Here is a 17,710-nt window from a genome sequence, read left to right as displayed (position 1 = left end):
CTTATGGGTATTTATCAATTTGTTAACTATGTGTCATGAACTCATGATTATGTATCATTAAAAACAAGAATTGATTTGAAGGTCTTTTGATATCTTGAACAATTTATATTATTGTCCAAACATCAGTTGAGAGCGTTGATCCATTCTTATTTCCTACATTTATACAGTACAACTTGGTTATTTTGTTAATTTTATCATCTATCTAGAATTCTAAATGTTGTTGTACGGGGTATCCCCTCCTTTGCATCAAAAAAAAAAAAAAAAAAAAAAAAAAAAAAAATTCTAAATGTTGTGCAAAAATGTTCACATTTTGCTCAACTGATTCACACGTACCTATTACGAAGTATAAAATTCCTACTATTAGTTTAACAATGCAACGCAATTAAAAATTACAAGGTATTCTCATTTTTGTTTATTTTGACATGGATTCTCGGTTGTCATATTAAACTAATTGACTTTTCTCCTTGCATTGAACTTTTCGTTGATATTTAAACCAGTATTAAAATACCCTATGCACACTTTTCTCTAAATAAAATTGAAGTTGGAACTCATAGAACATTTTCAATTCTTTTCTCCCTAGTTTTATTTTGTGGCTACTTTTTGTGTCACAAGTTCACAACGATGCCCCCAAGTTGTTTGTATTTACATTGATTAAAATTAAACGCCATAATATTTATAATTGATTTATTTTTAATCATTTTTTCTTTATGTTTAATACGACTTAGCGCCTGTTCACTTCAATTTAATTTCAGTTCAATTCCAATCAGTTTAGTTCAGTTCAACTCCTAATTTTCTTCTCTCACAAAATATTCATTTTAGCTCAGCTCAGCTCAATTCAGCTCCAATCAATTCTGTTCAGCTCACTTCAGTAAATGTGAACATGCTTTTAATTATTTGGATAAGTTTTCCTATTGTATTATATGTTATAAATCTTATAATCTCGTTTTTAGTTTTTACTTAGTCATGAATGAAATTAAATGAGACTCATTATATAAACGAGTGTTACATACTTTATCAATAAGTGCTACGGAGTACTAATTACTATGCTAACGGTCGAATATAATATCTTCTCATCCCCTAATAACTAATACCTCCCAATTGAATAAGTGCTAAAGTTTTAACGAGAAAATACAAGTTAATGTTCATGATAAATATACAATTGTTTATCTAATGACAATATTGTAAATAAATACACAACTTTTTTTTATTGTTTATGAGTAGAACCGGTTTTACACTAAAATCGATACCGTTCATACTAAAACCGCCTCTTTAAATAAACGTAAATCGTTTATCATGAAGATTAATGGGGACTCCCTCGAGTTCTTACGAGTCAAAATAAATATCTCTCAAAAATAAAAAGTCAATTAAAATCTTTACAGTCGGACTTTTTTTATTTGTCATCTAGGTTAATTCAAGAGATGCACATGAACTTTTGACTTTCTCCCAAAGTTTGTAATTGACTTTCCTCCCATTAAGACTATACTCCAAAAAAAAATTTAAAACTCATAAGTATATATTCCTCTACCGAAACAATGAAACGGAGAGAGTATCACTCTGTAACCTCTAGTTTGTGATCTCTAACACCAAAAGAAACCTACTCTATATTGTTTTAAACTTAAACTAGTGAGTAATTTGGGCGTTGTTCCGGGTTGCTACTGTTGTAGACGTACAATCGATAAATTTGTATAAAGGTTTTTCAAAACTGCAATTGTCATTGTCAAACCAAAATTGAGTTATTCTTTGAGTATCTTATTGTTTTTTTTTAATTGAATATTGTGATTTACAATTATATAATTATTTTTATATATTAATAACATAGTTGATCATTGGCTTGGATGGCTACATAGTCATCTTTGATAAGAGAGGTTGGGGTTCGAACCTCTTTATCCTTATGTCTTTATATTGAGCGATGTTGGTTGCTTGTGTGATGTGACATTGTTTGAGTGATGACATGGCATCATGAAATGTTGAGAAGATGACGTGGCGGGATTATGTAGCAAATTGACATTTTTAAGAACGTCTTTTAATATATTAGTATAAATAGATTATTGTATATTGTGTCATGTTATATAAAATGATTTGCAATAAGAATTGATTGAATACATCATTTGATTTAAATAAACATCTATCTTTTGTCGATCAAACATCCTACCCATCAAATTTTCACGCAATCACCAAATTAACCAACAAACAAAATCTTTCAAACTATTAAACTAAACACTCCGTATAATAGATCAACACCTAACAAAAACACAATACTCCCTCCGTTTCAGAATGATATTCCTGTTTTGTAAACCAATTTAATTTTTACCCATCTTTAACCGTAAATATCTTTAATATCACACTAGCAAAAATTATAAAAGTTAGACATTAATAATCTTACTCACGAATCAAACTGGATCTCACATGACTATATTTGTTTTTATAGATTAAAAGAAATTTAGAAGATTCTCTTTTTTTAAAAACGGAGTGAGTAACAAAAAAACATACTCCATTCAAAAAACACAATCACAAACTCCAATTTTTAAGCAATTTTTAAGCATACTCGTTGAAACATCTCGAGGACATACGCAACGAATATTACAATTTCAACACGCTGAATACGAAATTACCAACTTACCCCCCAAACAGCTGTTAAACACTGTACCAAATCACACTCCTATAACCCCCAAGTTCAAGGAACCCCCAACAAAAACATTAAATGTACCATTACCTTTCCTAATTATCTTCGTCATCATCATTAATTAAATTACCATTATACCCTTGTATTACTTTCTAATTATGAATTAATTAGAAATCTTTGAGGAGTTTACGGACTTGTTCCAAAGTAACGAAAAGCACAACAGTAAATGGGCCCTGCCTAGAAATGGTAGGAATAAACCCTTTGTAAAGAGCCATGATCCCCTCAGATCGGACGGTCTTTAACGCACAATCAAGAGCACCATTATACGGCGCCGTTTCACCACTGGCAACCTTCATGTTCATAACCCTTGTTTTAATCACATCCACCGGATTTGACACGACCGCCGCCACAAACCCCGCCGCAAAACTAGCCGTTACGTGGGTCCCAAGCCCGTCCTTCATCACCCCACGATCAATTATCGACTCCTTGATCTGATCGTACGACGCTAATTGCGACGCTGTTACGAGCATGGCGCGGTTCACCGTAAGACTGGAGCCGCGCCATAGAGAGGTGATTCCTTCGTCTTTCACCATTCGTTGGATTGCTTCGATGACGGATTTGTAGTTCCGGCGTTGCGACGGTGGGAGACGGCCGTCGGCTTGCATGCGGACCATTGCGACGTCGGCGGGGTTACCGACGGCTGCGCCGATTCCGCCTGCGACGAGGCCAGCGGCGATTTTGCGACCGAGGGTGAGGGAGCCGGTTTGTGGGTCGGTCCATTTGGTTTTGAGGATTTCGTAGAGGCCCATTCGGGTGGTGGAGTAGAGGGTTTGTCGGAGTACGGTGGCGGAGACGCCGGAAAACATGGCGGCGACGCCTTCTTGTTGGACGATACGGACGCCGACGCCGATGGGGCCGACGCGTGGGGGTGGGGTTTGGGTGGGGAGGGTGATTGTGTGGGGGACGGAAGACGGGTGGAAGGCGAGGGCAGGACGGAGGGTGGTTGTTGTGGTGGTGGCCATGCCGGGTTCGCCTTGGAGTTGCATTCGGACTTTGATAAGGTCGAGAGGGTGGGTTGAGCATCCAGCGATAATGGATGCGATTCCACCCTCTACGAATCCCTTCACTCCCATGATTTTATCGTAGTTGTTTGGTTAGCACAAAAAAGAATTAAATTGGTTGGTTGGTTTATAATGAAAGAATCGGCTAAAATTAGAGAAGACTAATTAAGGGTTGATGAATATTATTAATTGGACCAATTGGAATTGGAGATCATCTCACTGGAGACGAGGAGATGAGAATGGAGGCCGAAAGCTATAGAAGAGTAATGAGGAACGTGAGACCTGTGAGACATATGAATTCAGGGTTTACGTTTGAAAACACTTGTAAAAAATGATGTGAGATATTTGGTGATTTTAAAGGGACTATTTATAGGTGATTTTGGGAAAGAAGGAAGGGAGGTGGGAAATAGGAAAGGTTGGCTTTAACGCGATGAAACGGGTGGGGCTAGGGTAAGATTATTCTAATATGGTTGCCTCCAATATACGCGGGATATTGCCAATGAATTGGCACCTCGACTTTTCTTTTCCCTTTATGACTTTGTTACCCTTGTGCTGTTTACCCTAAACTTTTATACGCTATAGAAACAAAATTTCAACCTTGTGGTTTCGGAAATACTATGTAAGAATATAATTGGAATGGCATATATACGCCTTTGGTTGGCTGTTATTAACTTATGACAATCTTTTTGGTTGATACGATTACATAACTTTAGCTAGCCTTAACTTGGTGAATTAGGTGTTACGGACTTACGGGTACTTTGTCCAAATGAGTTACAAGCTAACAAAATTTCGAGTAACAAAGAGTAGATTAATTAAAGATGAATGTTATACACAACATAAAGCTACATGTAACATCAAGTTGAAGGTATAGGTTTTGGGTTTTTCTTATTTTGGGGGGAATTATTGAAATATTGCCAATTTCATTTTAGAATTATTGGTTACCATATTCGAGCTAAGTGATATAAAGAAAGCAATTGAAGTATGAAGAGGATTTTCATATACTTATGGAATTGATAATATAAATTAAATAGGCATATTTTCATACTTATCTATTGTAGAATAATGCATTGAATACCTTCCTCTATGAGCTTTGCATACTTTAGTCATTTTATTAGGTACAAGTACATAATTTACAAATTTTATATTGATGAAATATAAACATAATCTTTGAGTTTTTTTTTTATTTTTTATTTTTTATTTTCATCTTTTATTATTATTATTATTTTTTATTTCGTAGTTGGCATTTTGGCAACTATGCCATTGATGATAGCTTTTTTGGGCTTTTTAATATGCTCGAAATGGGTCGATTTTTTAGACAAAGCCCGACCCAATGTGATCAACTCTAGTGAAAACCCATTATAACTTGTATGTTAAAAATTGTCCAATTTTCCTTTTACTTTATTCATTTACATTTGTTTTATATCATACTACTTCACAAATGGTAACTCCGTATGGATGGTATTTCACATATACATCGCATTTAAAAGTATTCATATATTTAGAGGACAAAACTAACAAAGTGTTGTTTAGCTTGGTATGTTGTTTACCTCACGTTATAGTGGTTTGAGATTGATTAGAGGTGGAGATCTCTTTATCCTCCCCTCAACTCTCAAATATTTGGTCCACATGTACTAAATAAATTAAAAAAAAATTATAAGGATTGATGTTTGATCACACTAGTATTTACAAATAAGAATAAAAAAATAAAAACAAATTTATAGGACAAATATTAGTTATAAGTATGATATTTGAAGTTGGAGGGGCAATTTAGAACCAAAAGAAAAAGTGTACAAGTGAGGTGCCTTATTTAAATAATACGGAGTACGTGAAATGTAAACAATGAACCAGTTGGCAAATGAAGTGTGAGGCCCAAAGCCCAAAGATGACATCAGACAATAAATAAACATTGATACTCTACTGAACTAGTGTCAATTAAGATCTGTGATAATGCAATAGCTAATTAAATAGTTGATTACGATATAAGAATGCTCTGTAGTAGCGACAAACACAAAACTAGGATTAATTGTTTAACTACAGCAACGAACAATGGGTTGACAATTATAGAGGAAAGCAGAATACTAGAACAGCAACTATCAAAACTGATTCAACTCAAAAATAATCCGATCATACGAAGTAGTATAATATTGGCTTATTTTAACTCTAGACCTGTTTTCTTCAGCTTAATTTCAATTCAGTTTAATTTCTAATTTTTTTTTTCTCATAAACAATCCAGTTCAGCTTAGCTTAATTTAGTTCAATTCAATTTAACTTTAACTCAGTAAATTAGAACAAACAACCTCTTTATAACTTTCATCCAATTCGCATGAACATAATAAACCCATATGATGATCTGGGTGAAATTCATAACCAAATATGACTCGAACCAATTAGACATGATTGGTGTGTGGATTAGTGATATTTTGTCAGCTATAATAATAAGCAGCTGATTGGATAAATAAAAGCAGGTCCCATTGAGCACCTGGCACGTGGAGGGAATTATTAGAAAGGAAAATGGTTAGGTGGGGTAAGATTAGACAAGCAGGTTGGATATAGGGAGGGTGCTGACTGGCCTGCTTCCATGCATGTGTGTTCTACGCAACTTACGTCGACCACCGAAACTCATTCCCAAAGAAAAAGAAAAAGAAAATCGTCGCCTGAGAGATTCGAACTCTCGCGGGGAAACCCCATGTACTTAGCAGGCACACGCCTTAACCACTCGGCCAAAGCGACTATTGTTGATTCCTTTTTCAATGAATATTATTTATACGTTATATTATTACAGTATTATATTTACCATATACTGTTATCCTTCTTCCCAAAGTTATATTACGTCTTAATACTTTATATATGTGAGTATGTGACCATTGCTTTCACTATTTTATTTTTCTTAATAATTGTGTAAAATTACCAAATGTAAAATGACCCATAAACGATTATCCAACCCAAATATTCGACCCCCAAACCGGTTAAACACATTTTAGCTTGATCCAAACCAATTTGGCCTAAACAAAATACCTAATAAACCCAAAAACAATCCAAATGAGTCTTATTCATTTTTTTTTTTTATTAAAGGCAAAAATTGGAGTCATTTATTAACTCAAATCAAGCAAAGCCAAAGTCACGACTCACGAGACTTTGGGGAAATTCACACAAATTCATTCCGTATCAATCGGAGTTTCCCACCTAGAAATTCTATGAGCAACTACATTACCATACCGCTTCACATGCCTACAAATAAAAGAAGTAAAAGTTGGCTTAGAATATTGAAATGAGTCTTATTCATAAATAAATGAAATGACATGATTCGAACAACTCGGTTGCCATAACTGATTTTACTATAATTATTGTACTGGTCAACAACTGTATGAACCTCCATGTACACCTTCAATTCTCATGTTAGTATTGCAATATACGTAATCATTATACACAAACAGAGTATATATTTACAAGTTTACCTATAAAGTAAAATAAACCACAAGTAAGATTTGGCTCATCCTACAAAGTTAGAACTCGAATGTTAACAAATGAGGGCAATTTTCTCTTTACCTCATCCTCTAATCTCACTTATTTGGAACTAGCTACATAAGTAATAAAGTAATACTCGTAGTAGAGATTGCAAAAACCAATTATTATATAGTTCATAGTTGGACCAAAGTTTCATTCACTCGTATTCTTGTAAGATCCGAGCAAGAGGCGTAGGCCAACATTAGAGCCTTTGGAGCTTTATAGTAGAATCTTATTTGGGCTGCTATAAAAATTATCTCCTAATATAAACCATCAAGTCTCCTTGTTAGGCCCAAAAGGTGTTTCTTAAATCTTAAGTATAAAAACGGCTCTTAAAACGTAGTTAAGCCTCATATGCTTATATCATTATCTTAAATTAAGCCTTATGTTATGACCTATTATGTTTATCGTTAGATGCTTATATCATACAAAGTATCTTAAATCTTCTAAATTATTTTAGGGAATCCTTGTCTTTCTTTAATATAGAAAACTAGGTGATTTAATTTTCCTATTTTTTTTTTTGGTAAGGAAAAGACATTTTACAAATTAAAACTCTCTCAATTGTCTTAAAACAATCTTGACCCAATCAGCACCTAGTGGGTAACAATCTTTTGGAGTGCGGGAAGCAGGAGTGAAGGAATATCATTACCAAATTTACTGCTAAACTAAGGGCTTGTTTTGTTCAGTTTAATTTCAGTTCATCTACAATCATTTCAATTTAATTTAGTTCACTTTCTAATTTCTCGCTCTCATAAACAATTCATTTCAGCTTTATTCACTCCAGTTCAGCAGTTCAGTTCAGTTTCAATCAGTTTAGTTTCTAATTTTATTCTCCCATAAATAATTTATTTCATTTCAGTTCAGCCCCAATCAGTTCAGTTTAGTTGTTTTCATTAAATCGGAACATACTCTAAGTACTACAAGTACTATATATCTCGTGCATTAACACCAACATGTAATTAAAAAACCCTTCCTAAATAAATAAGAAACCGCCAAAACACACATAATACGCCATATCGCCTAATGAGGTTGGTTGGTTTGGTAAAACATCGGTCATAAACACGCAATTAGACGACTAATTAATCCATCAAATTCACTACTATTTTCTCTCTCCTCAATATTCTTCCCAAACCAAAACAAAAACCACACTCATTATTATTAGCTCAATACAGTAATTATTCACCTAATTTAACTAATTTATTTTCTTCATCTTTCATTCCTCCATTTTTTCTCCACCCTAAAACTCTCCAATCTCTCTCATCAGATGCGTAAACCTAAATCCCCAAATCACCTCTCAAATCCCTCGTTTTCGCCTGCATCTCACCGCCGCCGCCGTCGTCGCCGCCGCAATCGACGGCTCACTTCGCCGGATTTATGTGTGAGAGTCAGAATTTTGGATTTCTGATAAGGTTGTTGCTCCTCCTTGGTGTGGGGTGATTTCCGGTAAATGCTGCAGATTCCGGTGTTGTTATCGGTTGCGTTGTTGATTTTTACGGTGGTTTTGCGGTGGTCGTTGAAGAATGATGAGACGAAGAAGGAGGAGGTTCAGGTTTTGCTTTCTCGTCAAGCTCCTGCAATGGCGGATTTCGATGTGTTTAAGGAGGAGAGAGAATTTAGTGGATTTAGTACTAAAATGGTGATGAAATCGCCGCGGTATGAGTGTGCTGTTTGTTCTTCTTTTACCTCTACTAGGTGCTCCCGTTGCAAGACTGTTCGTTACTGGTAATTTTTTTTTTTTGTTTATTGCTTGATTTGATTGGTTTGAATATTTAAATCATTTGTTAATTTCATTTTGAATAATCTGAGTATTGTGATATTAAATCTTTGCTGTAATTATATTATTGGACCAATTAGATGAGGATAATGTTTAATTTTTTATGGAATAATCTGAGAATTGTGATTCCTTATTTATTAAATCTCTGCTATAACTATATAATTGGACTAATTAGAGAATAATGTATAGTAATGTCGAATTTGCTTCATGTAAATGTATAGAGATAACAATATTGAAGTAGGAATCATAGAAATGGTATGAGCTGGATTTGTGATTTGCGAATCATCTTGGAATGATTGATAAACATATGCAAAATGAATAGAGTAGAAGATTTTCAATCATATTGCTTGATACTGAGAGATAAGGAAAATGTGATCGATTTTTGATGTGGGCATGTGGCTGTTAGGTCATGTAAGTTGGTGCTTAAATTTTGTGATCGGAGGTTTTGAGTTTTAAGCTTGTGCTCAGGAATGTATTTTTTAGGAATGAAATCATAATGAAAAATGTAAAAAAAAATCATATAAAGAATAATGAGATATTAGACAATTGGAATTTCATTTTGCCAAATGTGCCCGGTAAAGGCTGTAAATGTTTTGGTGTCCGGCTCCTAAGAGTGTGTTTGGATAGAGAAAGGGGAAGGGAACGAAGGGGAGGGAGGGAAAGAGGTGGGGAGGGAAGAGTGATGAGTTTTCCTTCCAAATTTCTCTATTGTTAGAGGGATCAATTTCTTACAATATAATTCCTCCATTTCTCTCCCCTCCAATTTCCTTCCTTTCTCACTTGTTATCCAAATGAAAGATATTCCATAACTCCACTTCCCTTCCCTTCTTTTCCCTCTATTTCTTTCAATCCAAACAAAGTGTGAAAATCTCTCACCAAATTCAACCTCATGAAAACATGAAGATATACACACACTTTAGTCAAGTCAAATTTAATTTTTACTATTCGCTAGCTTAAAGTCTTGAACTATCTCAATATTCTACTAGTCAAGCCATAAACTGTGCTGTCTTCAAGATCAATAATCAATTACCAACTACCAAGTATCAAAATTTTTCACTTTAATCAAAATTTCCAACCTTGGTCAGTTAATGCTATATCTGTATAAATTTCCCACCTTGTAATTTCTATAGTGGGGGCTGGGTTTCCAAGGATAACCAATGAATACCTAGGAGAATTTGTATTTGTTAGTGATGTGCAATTGCATGGGGGTGTAGGTGGGAACTAAAGCTTTTGCTGTATTACTCCAATGGAAACCACACATATTTAGTTGGCTTGGCCTAAAGGTTAGTTGAAAATAAATTGGAAAGAATGATTTGTTAAGAATTTAAGGTAGTGTTTTGGACATTTAATGTAGCAAAGTTGGTTGACAACTTGACATTGATATGAGAGTTGTGTCAGGATGCTAAAGCCCTATTTGAGAGTTTATTGGCAGGTTCTCTGTGCTTTTATACTGGTTAAACATAAATATTGTTTCAACTGTGTGTCAAGGCTTGTGGATACTATCTGGCTTACATGATTCATTGATCTTACTTTTATTTTAGCACAATTGGTTTTGAACTAATGCAATGTGGGTTATTTGCTCCTCAATGTTTCCCACTTACCCACTTACCCTGTACATGGGTATTGCTTAGCATTTGGAAATTTTACTTGTTTAACTGTTCTGGTGGTTTGTGTTAGTCTTTCTTACTTTTGTTTTATTACTGGGGATACTGTAGCTCTAGTAAGTGCCAAATAATTCACTGGAGACAAGGTCATAAGTATGACTGCCACCCTCAGATCCCTGGAGCATTTGAGAGAGATGATTTAAATGAAAAGGAAGAAATGATGGAGCAATGTGCGACAAATGATACCTGTTCTGCTGAAGATTTATCAAGGGTGGACGAGAAATACACAAGTGGTCAGCAGAATCACGATGTTTTGGATTCTCCCATGCCCCGTCTATCTGCTGTGACAATTGACTCTTCAGACATTTACTCTGAAAGGAGGGAAATTGGGACACCTTTCTCAGACATTAGTGTACTTAATATGGACCAAAGAGAAGATAAGAATAAAACACTGGATATGAATATTTCAATGGGACTGGCATCCACTAGACTGATGAGTCCTGTGAAAAAATTGAACAGAGAGAAATCAAGGCAAAATGACAGAAGGAAATCTAGGTCTTCCAATCCAGGGCTGTCACCAAAATGTACTACAGATAATTCTTGTGATAAAGCTGTCTCAAGTAACATACATTTTTCCAAGTCCAAAGAAATTCCGTTTGTGGATAACGAGGTATTGAAGCATTCACAGACAGTCAAGAATGACAAAGTCAAACCCTTGGCCAGTAAGAATTCTGGTAATAGTTTATTGCAATCAAGAAGCAGTAGTAGTTCAAGCCAGTTGCCACATAATGGTATTAAATCGTCTCTCCAGAAAGTTGTGCATCATTTTAAAGCCTCTCATCAGAAGAAGCCCCCTCTTTGTAACAGCTCGCTTGGAATTTCAAGAAACCCTAATAGCAAGGTCTCTTTCTAGGATCACTTCATTTCCTTCATTCCGATTTTTCTTGTCTTTTTACGCGTTGTAATGTGGTTTACTTTAATCCTGCAGACAGTGTTTCAGTATGATGCATTTGTGAGTTTGTACACCTCAAATGCAGTTGAGTTGAAACCATTTGGCCTTACGAATTGTGGAAACAGGTTTTTTCTTATAATCTCCCTTACGTAGTTTGCACTCTGCACTTTGGAAAAAGTTTTGGTGTAAGAATGAAAGTAATATAATTCTTATCTACTAGCTACTATATGAAGAGAAGGTCGGACTATGCCACCCCTTCTTTTCATATACACAACTCATCTTGGACAATAATATTACCCAAATGCTTCTAAGTGATCTGTCATTATTTCACAAGGGTAATATGCCTTTGATCTATGCAGCCCTGCCTCTGCCCTCACGAATAAACCCTTGAGTTGCAACAAGCTACTTCTTCATAGATACTAAAATACGATTACAGTTTAATGATCAATTTTGATTTATTCATCTAATTCGGAAACGAATATATTTAGCTCGCCCGCTAACTACAGGTTGTTCTCTTTGGTCTATCACTATTATCTGCTTATAGGATCTTGTGTCCAAATGTTTTGCAGCTGTTATGCAAATGCTGTGCTCCAATGCCTTGCTTACACTCGGCCTTTGACAATCTATCTCCTTCAAGGGACTCATTCAAAACAATGCAAGTACCTAATATTCTAATCTTTGAGCGTCTTGTGACTTGAAGTCTTGAACCTTTTTTAGTTGCTTGGGTTTTATGTTTAATCATTTTTACTATTGCATTGCTCCTTTCAGGTTGGAAGGATGAATGGTGTTTTATTTGTGAATTTGAACATCTTATGCTGAAAGGAAGGGAAGGTTACAGTCCTTTATCACCTATCCGGATCCTCTCTAATATTAGTCATCTTGGTCATGGAAGAGAAGAAGATGCTCATGAATTTCTAAGGTGACATAGTTTCTGAACTTTCAATCTCCTTGAGTTCTGCATAAGCGTAAATGGACTTATTGTTCCTGTTGCTGATATGACAGATATGCTGTTGATACTATGCAATCAGTTTGTGTTGAGCTGTCTGGATTTTCAGGTCCATTGGGAGAGGAAAGTACTCTTGTTGGCATGACATTTGGGGGCTATCTTTATTCTAAGGTTTGGGGCTTTTTGTTGATGGCAATAATTGATACTCTAAATTGTTTCATTTGTTGTACTCAACACACTTGGATGTTTGCTGTACATCACTAATGAGCTTTGATATGATTTTCAGATAAAATGCATGAAGTGCCATAATGTGTCAGAGAAATATGAAAAGATGATGGATCTCAGTGTAGAGATAGATGGGGATGTCAGAACTCTTCAACAAGCTCTCAAAAAATTTACAGCTTCTGAAATGTTACAAGGGAATAACAAGTACTACTGCAGCAGGTTCTCCCCTCTCTCTCCTGTCCCTTATTTTCAGCTTTTTATTTTTATTTTATTTTATTTTTGGTTAATTTCTTCTGCTTGTGCATGAATTGTTCATTATACTTTTATGCAATAGATGTAAATCTTATGAGAAAGCCAAGAAGAAGCTCACTGTCTCCCAAGCACCAAACATCCTTACAATTGTGTTGAAGCGATTTCAGGTTGTTATTTAATAGCCTCCCTTGTCTATTGTTCTTTCTCATAACCAAGAAGAATTATTGCAGATTTGGATGCTTATATTTTAACTCTCTCTTCCAGGCTGGCAATTTCACAAAGTTGAAAAAAGCGGTTCAGTTTCCAGAAATTCTGAACATGTCTCCTTATATGAGTGATTCAACTGATAAATATCCTCAATATAGTCTATATGCTGTGGTAGTTCATCTGGATGTCTCGAGGGCTGATTTTTCTGGCCATTATGTGTGCTATGTGAAGAATTATTGTGAAGAATGGTTCAAGATTGACGACAGTGCGGTATGTCTCCTTTGCCAACTCCTTGGAAAATTTTAGGAACTTTAGTTGATAGTCTGCTATATTATATCAAATTTACGGGAGCCTAATTTTCATTAGCTTACCTTTAATTCTGTACAGACTATAGTCTGTATCTTACAGTGCCTTACTGCCTATGGATTGATTAGTGGCCTGCTGCAGGTTAGTAGCGTGGATCTGAAGAGAGTCTTATCAGAGGAGGCATATATGCTACTCTATGCGAGGTATGGATTCTGTTAACAAGTTAGTATTACTGTTCATTGTTCAAGTTAATAAAAGTTAAAATACAATTTTGAAAAGCCTGATGCAATTACTTCTAGATTTTAGCTCTAGTGCAAGGTATATCGGCTACTCGTTTTTTTGTCTCAATTGCATGTGCTTATGGTATGATAATATATAGTATTAGAGTGGACCATTCTGGGGTAGCTCATTCAAATCATGGAGAAGTTGAGTGATCTATCTATGCTCAGTTTGGAAACGAATCAGTGTCAAATGACTATAGATGAGTTCTTTGAAGTGAGTACAATAATGTAGTACTGCTCCAAATTACAAGCATTACAGAATGAGGCATGATGTATGCTAGGAACTCCTTTTTCTTTTTGGGTGCATGGGGTCGGGGGGAGGGTGGGGGGAGATGATTGTACTTTAGGTGCGCCAAGGTGTTACTGAACTGAAAACATGTGTTATGTTTCGGCTTCTTTCTCCATCCTTCCATGTTAATACAAGATTTTACGAAAGAGCTTATATATGTAAGAGGAAAAGGACAAACCTCAAAGAAATATTTCTAGATAATGGTCACTTATAACTAGGATTTACCTCTGTAACATGCTTATGGTTCCCTACTTCCCTCTTGGAATACCGCTAATTGGTTGTATATGATGAAAGTATGGTGTTTCCTTAATGGAAGTTCAAGCGTCTACAGTTTTTGTAGTGAACTTTTTTTGGGAGAAAATATCTCAATGCTTTTTAGATCACTATTGATTATAAAACTTTTTTTACTGCAGGGATACTCCAAAATCCCCAGCATCAAGGAGGGAATTTTTTGATGGCATGATTTTTGAATCTGGTTACGGTGAAAAAGACGTATTGACCAAGGTCGGGCATAAAAGATCTGATGTTAGTGTTGATCCTTGGGTGATGCAGCATCAGTCAAGCAGAAACGGTTATGCAAAAGACCCTTCTTCATATGTAGAGGAGTGGGTTACTCACTCTGTTGAAAGCATTCCAAGGGTAGACTCATCAAGTGAGGTATCTTCCTTGTTCAGCTGTTCGGAAGAAGGCACATGTAGTACACCAAGCACCAAAGATTCTGCTAGTGCGGATGAATACTCTGATTATTTGTTTGGGAGAGGCAGTGTTTTTGGTCGTTAAGCTTAAACGGTTCTTGGAGAGACCTTATTCTGGACTTTTGGTCCATCATTTTTGAGTTTTAAATGCCTGGGAACAGATAGTAATCACAGGAAAGAAGGACGATGAAGTATTAGAGAAGTTCTGCTATAGCATATAGGTATATACTTTGTATATGTTAGATTGTTAGGTAACTCCCGTACATTCCATGGGAGTGTAGGACTAACAATAACTTAGTCAAGTGTTTAGCTTCATATGTTTTGTGAGTTTCACACTAGGTGCTTTGCTAGTTATGAGCACAGCCAAATTAAGCTCAAATGTTTTATTCAGATTTGAGCTTTTGTGACACAGTTAATTTCCTTTTCTTTTCTTTTTTTTTTTTTTTTTTTTTTTTTTTTTTTTTTTTTTTGAGTATATTATTTTATTTAAGGGAATGGTAAATGTGAATTTTTGTCAATTTCACTGTATAGTAGTAGAACCTTAACTTTTGTACTAGCTCCTTTTATTTACAGCATAGTTATCGATGCCTTTATGTGCCATATCATAAGTCATTATGTATACTACGTACACTTCGTAAGTTCGTAGAGGGTGGAGTAGAGGGTTTGTCAGAGTATGATGGTAGAGACACTGGAAAACATGGCGGCGATGCCTTGTTGGATTATACGGACACTGACGTCGATGGGACCGACGCGAGGGGGTGGGGGTTGGGTGGGGAGGGTGATTGTGTGGGGCACGAAAGACGGGTGGAAGGCGAGAGCGGGACGGAGGGTGGTGGTTGTGGTGGGGGCGAGACTAGGTTTGCCTTGAAGTTACATTCGGACTTCGATAAGGTCAAGAGGGTGGGTTGAGCATCCAACGATAATGGATGCGGTTCCACCCTCTATAAATCCTTTCACTCCCATGTTTTTGTCGTAGTTGTTTGGTTAGCACATAGAAGAATTAGGTTGGTTTATAATGAAAGTATCGGCTAAAATTAGAGAAGTCTAATTGAGGATTATTATTAATTGGACCAATTGGAATTGGAGATCATCTCACTGGAGACAAGGAGATGAGAATGGAGGCCGAAAGCTATAGAAGAGTAATGAGGAACGTAAGACATGTGAGACGTGAATTTAGGGTTTCTGTTTGAAAACACTTGTAAAAAATGATGTACATAATATACATATTCTAAGATGAAATATACAAATTATTTTATTTGGCCTTCTTAATATGCCCAAAATGGATGGACTTTTTTGGGCAAAGCCTAACCCGATGTGATCACCACCCGATGTTAAAAATAGTTTTGTATCAAACTCCACAAATGGTATCCTATATGGATGGTATTTCACACATACATCACATTTAAAAGTAATCATATATTTAGTGGACAAACCCAACAAAGTGTTGTCTAACTTGGTATGTTGATTGCTTATCTCATATCATAGAGGTTTGAGACTGATTAGGAATGGAGATTTTCTTATAATCCTCTTAACTCTTAAGTGTTTGATCTGGAAATACTAAATAAAGTTAAAAAAGGGTAAAGATTGATGTTTAATCAGACTCGTACTTACCAATAAGATAAAATAAAAAAGAATTTGTTTAGAAGACAATATTTGGAGTTGGAGGAGCAATTTAGAACCAAAAAAGAAAAAAGAAAAAAAGAACAAGTGAGGTGCCCTAATTTAACAGGTAAAAAGTAAACAATGAAACAGTTGGCAAATGAAGTGTGAGGCCCAAAGCCCAAAGATGACATCAGACTAAACAATGATACTCTATTGTATTAGTGTCAAGATATGTGATACAATACCTAATTAAACAGTTGATTTAAGATGCAAGAATACTGTAATAACAAAAAAAAAAGGATTAATTGCTTAACTACGGTCAACGTGACGAACGGTGGGTTGACAATTATAGATTAAGGCAGAACACTAGAACATTAACTATCAAAACTAATTCAACTCGAAAATAACCCATTAGTATAATATTAGATTATTTTAACTCTGCAACTTTCATTCAATTCGCACGGCCAGGTTGGTATTCATCAGGATAAAATACCTTAACTCGGAGCAACATTTCAACCGCATATGCAAAATCAAACAGCAATTGACATATTCTTTGTACGTAATTGGCAACGGTGAATCCTGACTCAAATTCACACATCCAATGGAGAGTTTGAAGATGAGGATTATTTGATTGCATTACTAAGTCATCAACTAAGCCAGTGACTCATATAAAATCATCATAATCTAAGCACGAAATTCAAGGCAGATTTGCAACATGTATAAACTCTGTTGGATCATTAGACCATTTGTAACGGATTGGTACCATTGCTCCTGCATTACCCCCATTTCTCTATCCTCCTCTCCCATTTCTTCATTCTTATCTCCTTTCTCTTCCTTACTATTTTGATCACCTCCCCCATCAACATCTTTTTCAATCAAGCTAGGAAAACGAGCATCACTTGTTAACGAACCTAAATTTAACAAAAGTTTAATGTCAAAGAAAAATTGCAATCATGGGGCTAATAAAAACCGAATAAAGCATGAAAAATACTTTGTAAAAGTTTAGGCGAAAATATAAAAGTAGATAGTAGTACTTGAGCCTTACACATAGATTACTACACAATTCTGAGTATGAATACCACAATCCTAAATGAAAAAAGTAACTTGTAATAACAACTTAACAACATTATCAAAATCAAGCTGTAACCGGTATAACCCTTGTACACGATTAACGACACACATCCAAGTCAGTGACTTGAAGATGGTGATTATGTAAATGAATAACTCAGCCAATGGCGAATCTAGCAGTTTTTATAAATGAGTTCAAATAACATAAACAAATTACATTGAAATTATTCATAAATTAACAAATTACATGAAATTATATATAATAATTGATACAGAATAGATATTAGATTACTCTTAATTTTTATATCATCTTTCATATAT

General features: G+C 35.3%; 2 protein-coding genes and 1 non-coding gene across 4 annotated transcripts; 1 reads left to right on the top strand and 2 right to left on the bottom strand.

Annotated features, from left to right (window-relative positions):
• Positions 1–2,390: 2,390 nt before the first annotated feature.
• On the bottom strand, positions 2,391–4,030 carry LOC145562156 (mitochondrial uncoupling protein 4-like). The gene has a single exon (XM_081622347.1). It carries the CDS (start codon positions 3,754–3,756, stop codon positions 2,791–2,793), a length of 966 nt encoding a protein of 321 aa, XP_081478473.1. The 5' UTR covers positions 3,757–4,030; the 3' UTR covers positions 2,391–2,790.
• A 2,302-nt stretch (positions 4,031–6,332) lies between these two features.
• Positions 6,333–6,414, bottom strand: TRNAS-GCU (transfer RNA serine (anticodon GCU)). Its single transcript has one exon. It is a non-coding gene; the product is annotated as a tRNA-Ser (tRNA).
• Positions 6,415–8,348: 1,934 nt separating this feature from the next.
• Positions 8,349–15,109, top strand: LOC145563423 (ubiquitin carboxyl-terminal hydrolase 17-like). 2 transcript variants are annotated; one of them, XR_014094538.1, is made up of 11 exons: positions 8,349–8,910; positions 10,678–11,467; positions 11,555–11,643; positions 12,088–12,173; positions 12,287–12,437; positions 12,521–12,635; positions 12,751–12,908; positions 13,024–13,108; positions 13,206–13,418; positions 13,583–13,657; positions 14,438–14,456. XR_014094538.1 is itself a non-coding variant. In XM_081623868.1 (11 exons), the coding sequence occupies exons 1-11, from the start codon at positions 8,636–8,638 to the stop codon at positions 14,802–14,804; spliced, it is 2,391 nt and encodes a 796-aa protein (XP_081479994.1). In that variant the 5' UTR covers positions 8,349–8,635; the 3' UTR covers positions 14,805–15,109. The 2 variants fall into 2 exon arrangements, 1 of the variants encoding a protein (XP_081479994.1); XM_081623868.1 differs by having other exon boundaries at positions 13,596–13,657; positions 14,438–15,109.
• Positions 15,110–17,710: the final 2,601 nt, after the last annotated feature.

This window comes from Chenopodium album, chromosome 10 (genome assembly GCF_948465745.1).
Source record: "Chenopodium album chromosome 10, dcCheAlbu1.1, whole genome shotgun sequence".
Taxonomy (NCBI): Eukaryota; Viridiplantae; Streptophyta; class Magnoliopsida; order Caryophyllales; family Amaranthaceae; genus Chenopodium; species Chenopodium album.
Note: the sequence above shows the minus strand (reverse complement) of the source record. Positions and strands in the feature narration are given on the sequence as shown.

Coding starts and splice junctions, on each gene's coding strand:
- LOC145562156 (XM_081622347.1), bottom strand. CDS start 3,756: ATGGGAGTGAAGGGATTCGTAGAGGGTGGAATCGCATCCATTATCGCT.
- LOC145563423 (XM_081623868.1), top strand. CDS start 8,636: ATGCTGCAGATTCCGGTGTTGTTATCGGTTGCGTTGTTGATTTTTACG. Junction 12,438..12,520: donor GATGCTCATGAATTTCTAAG/GTGACATAGTTT, acceptor CTGATATGACAG/ATATGCTGTTGATACTATGC. Junction 13,658..14,437: donor TATATGCTACTCTATGCGAG/GTATGGATTCTG, acceptor TTTTTACTGCAG/GGATACTCCAAAATCCCCAG.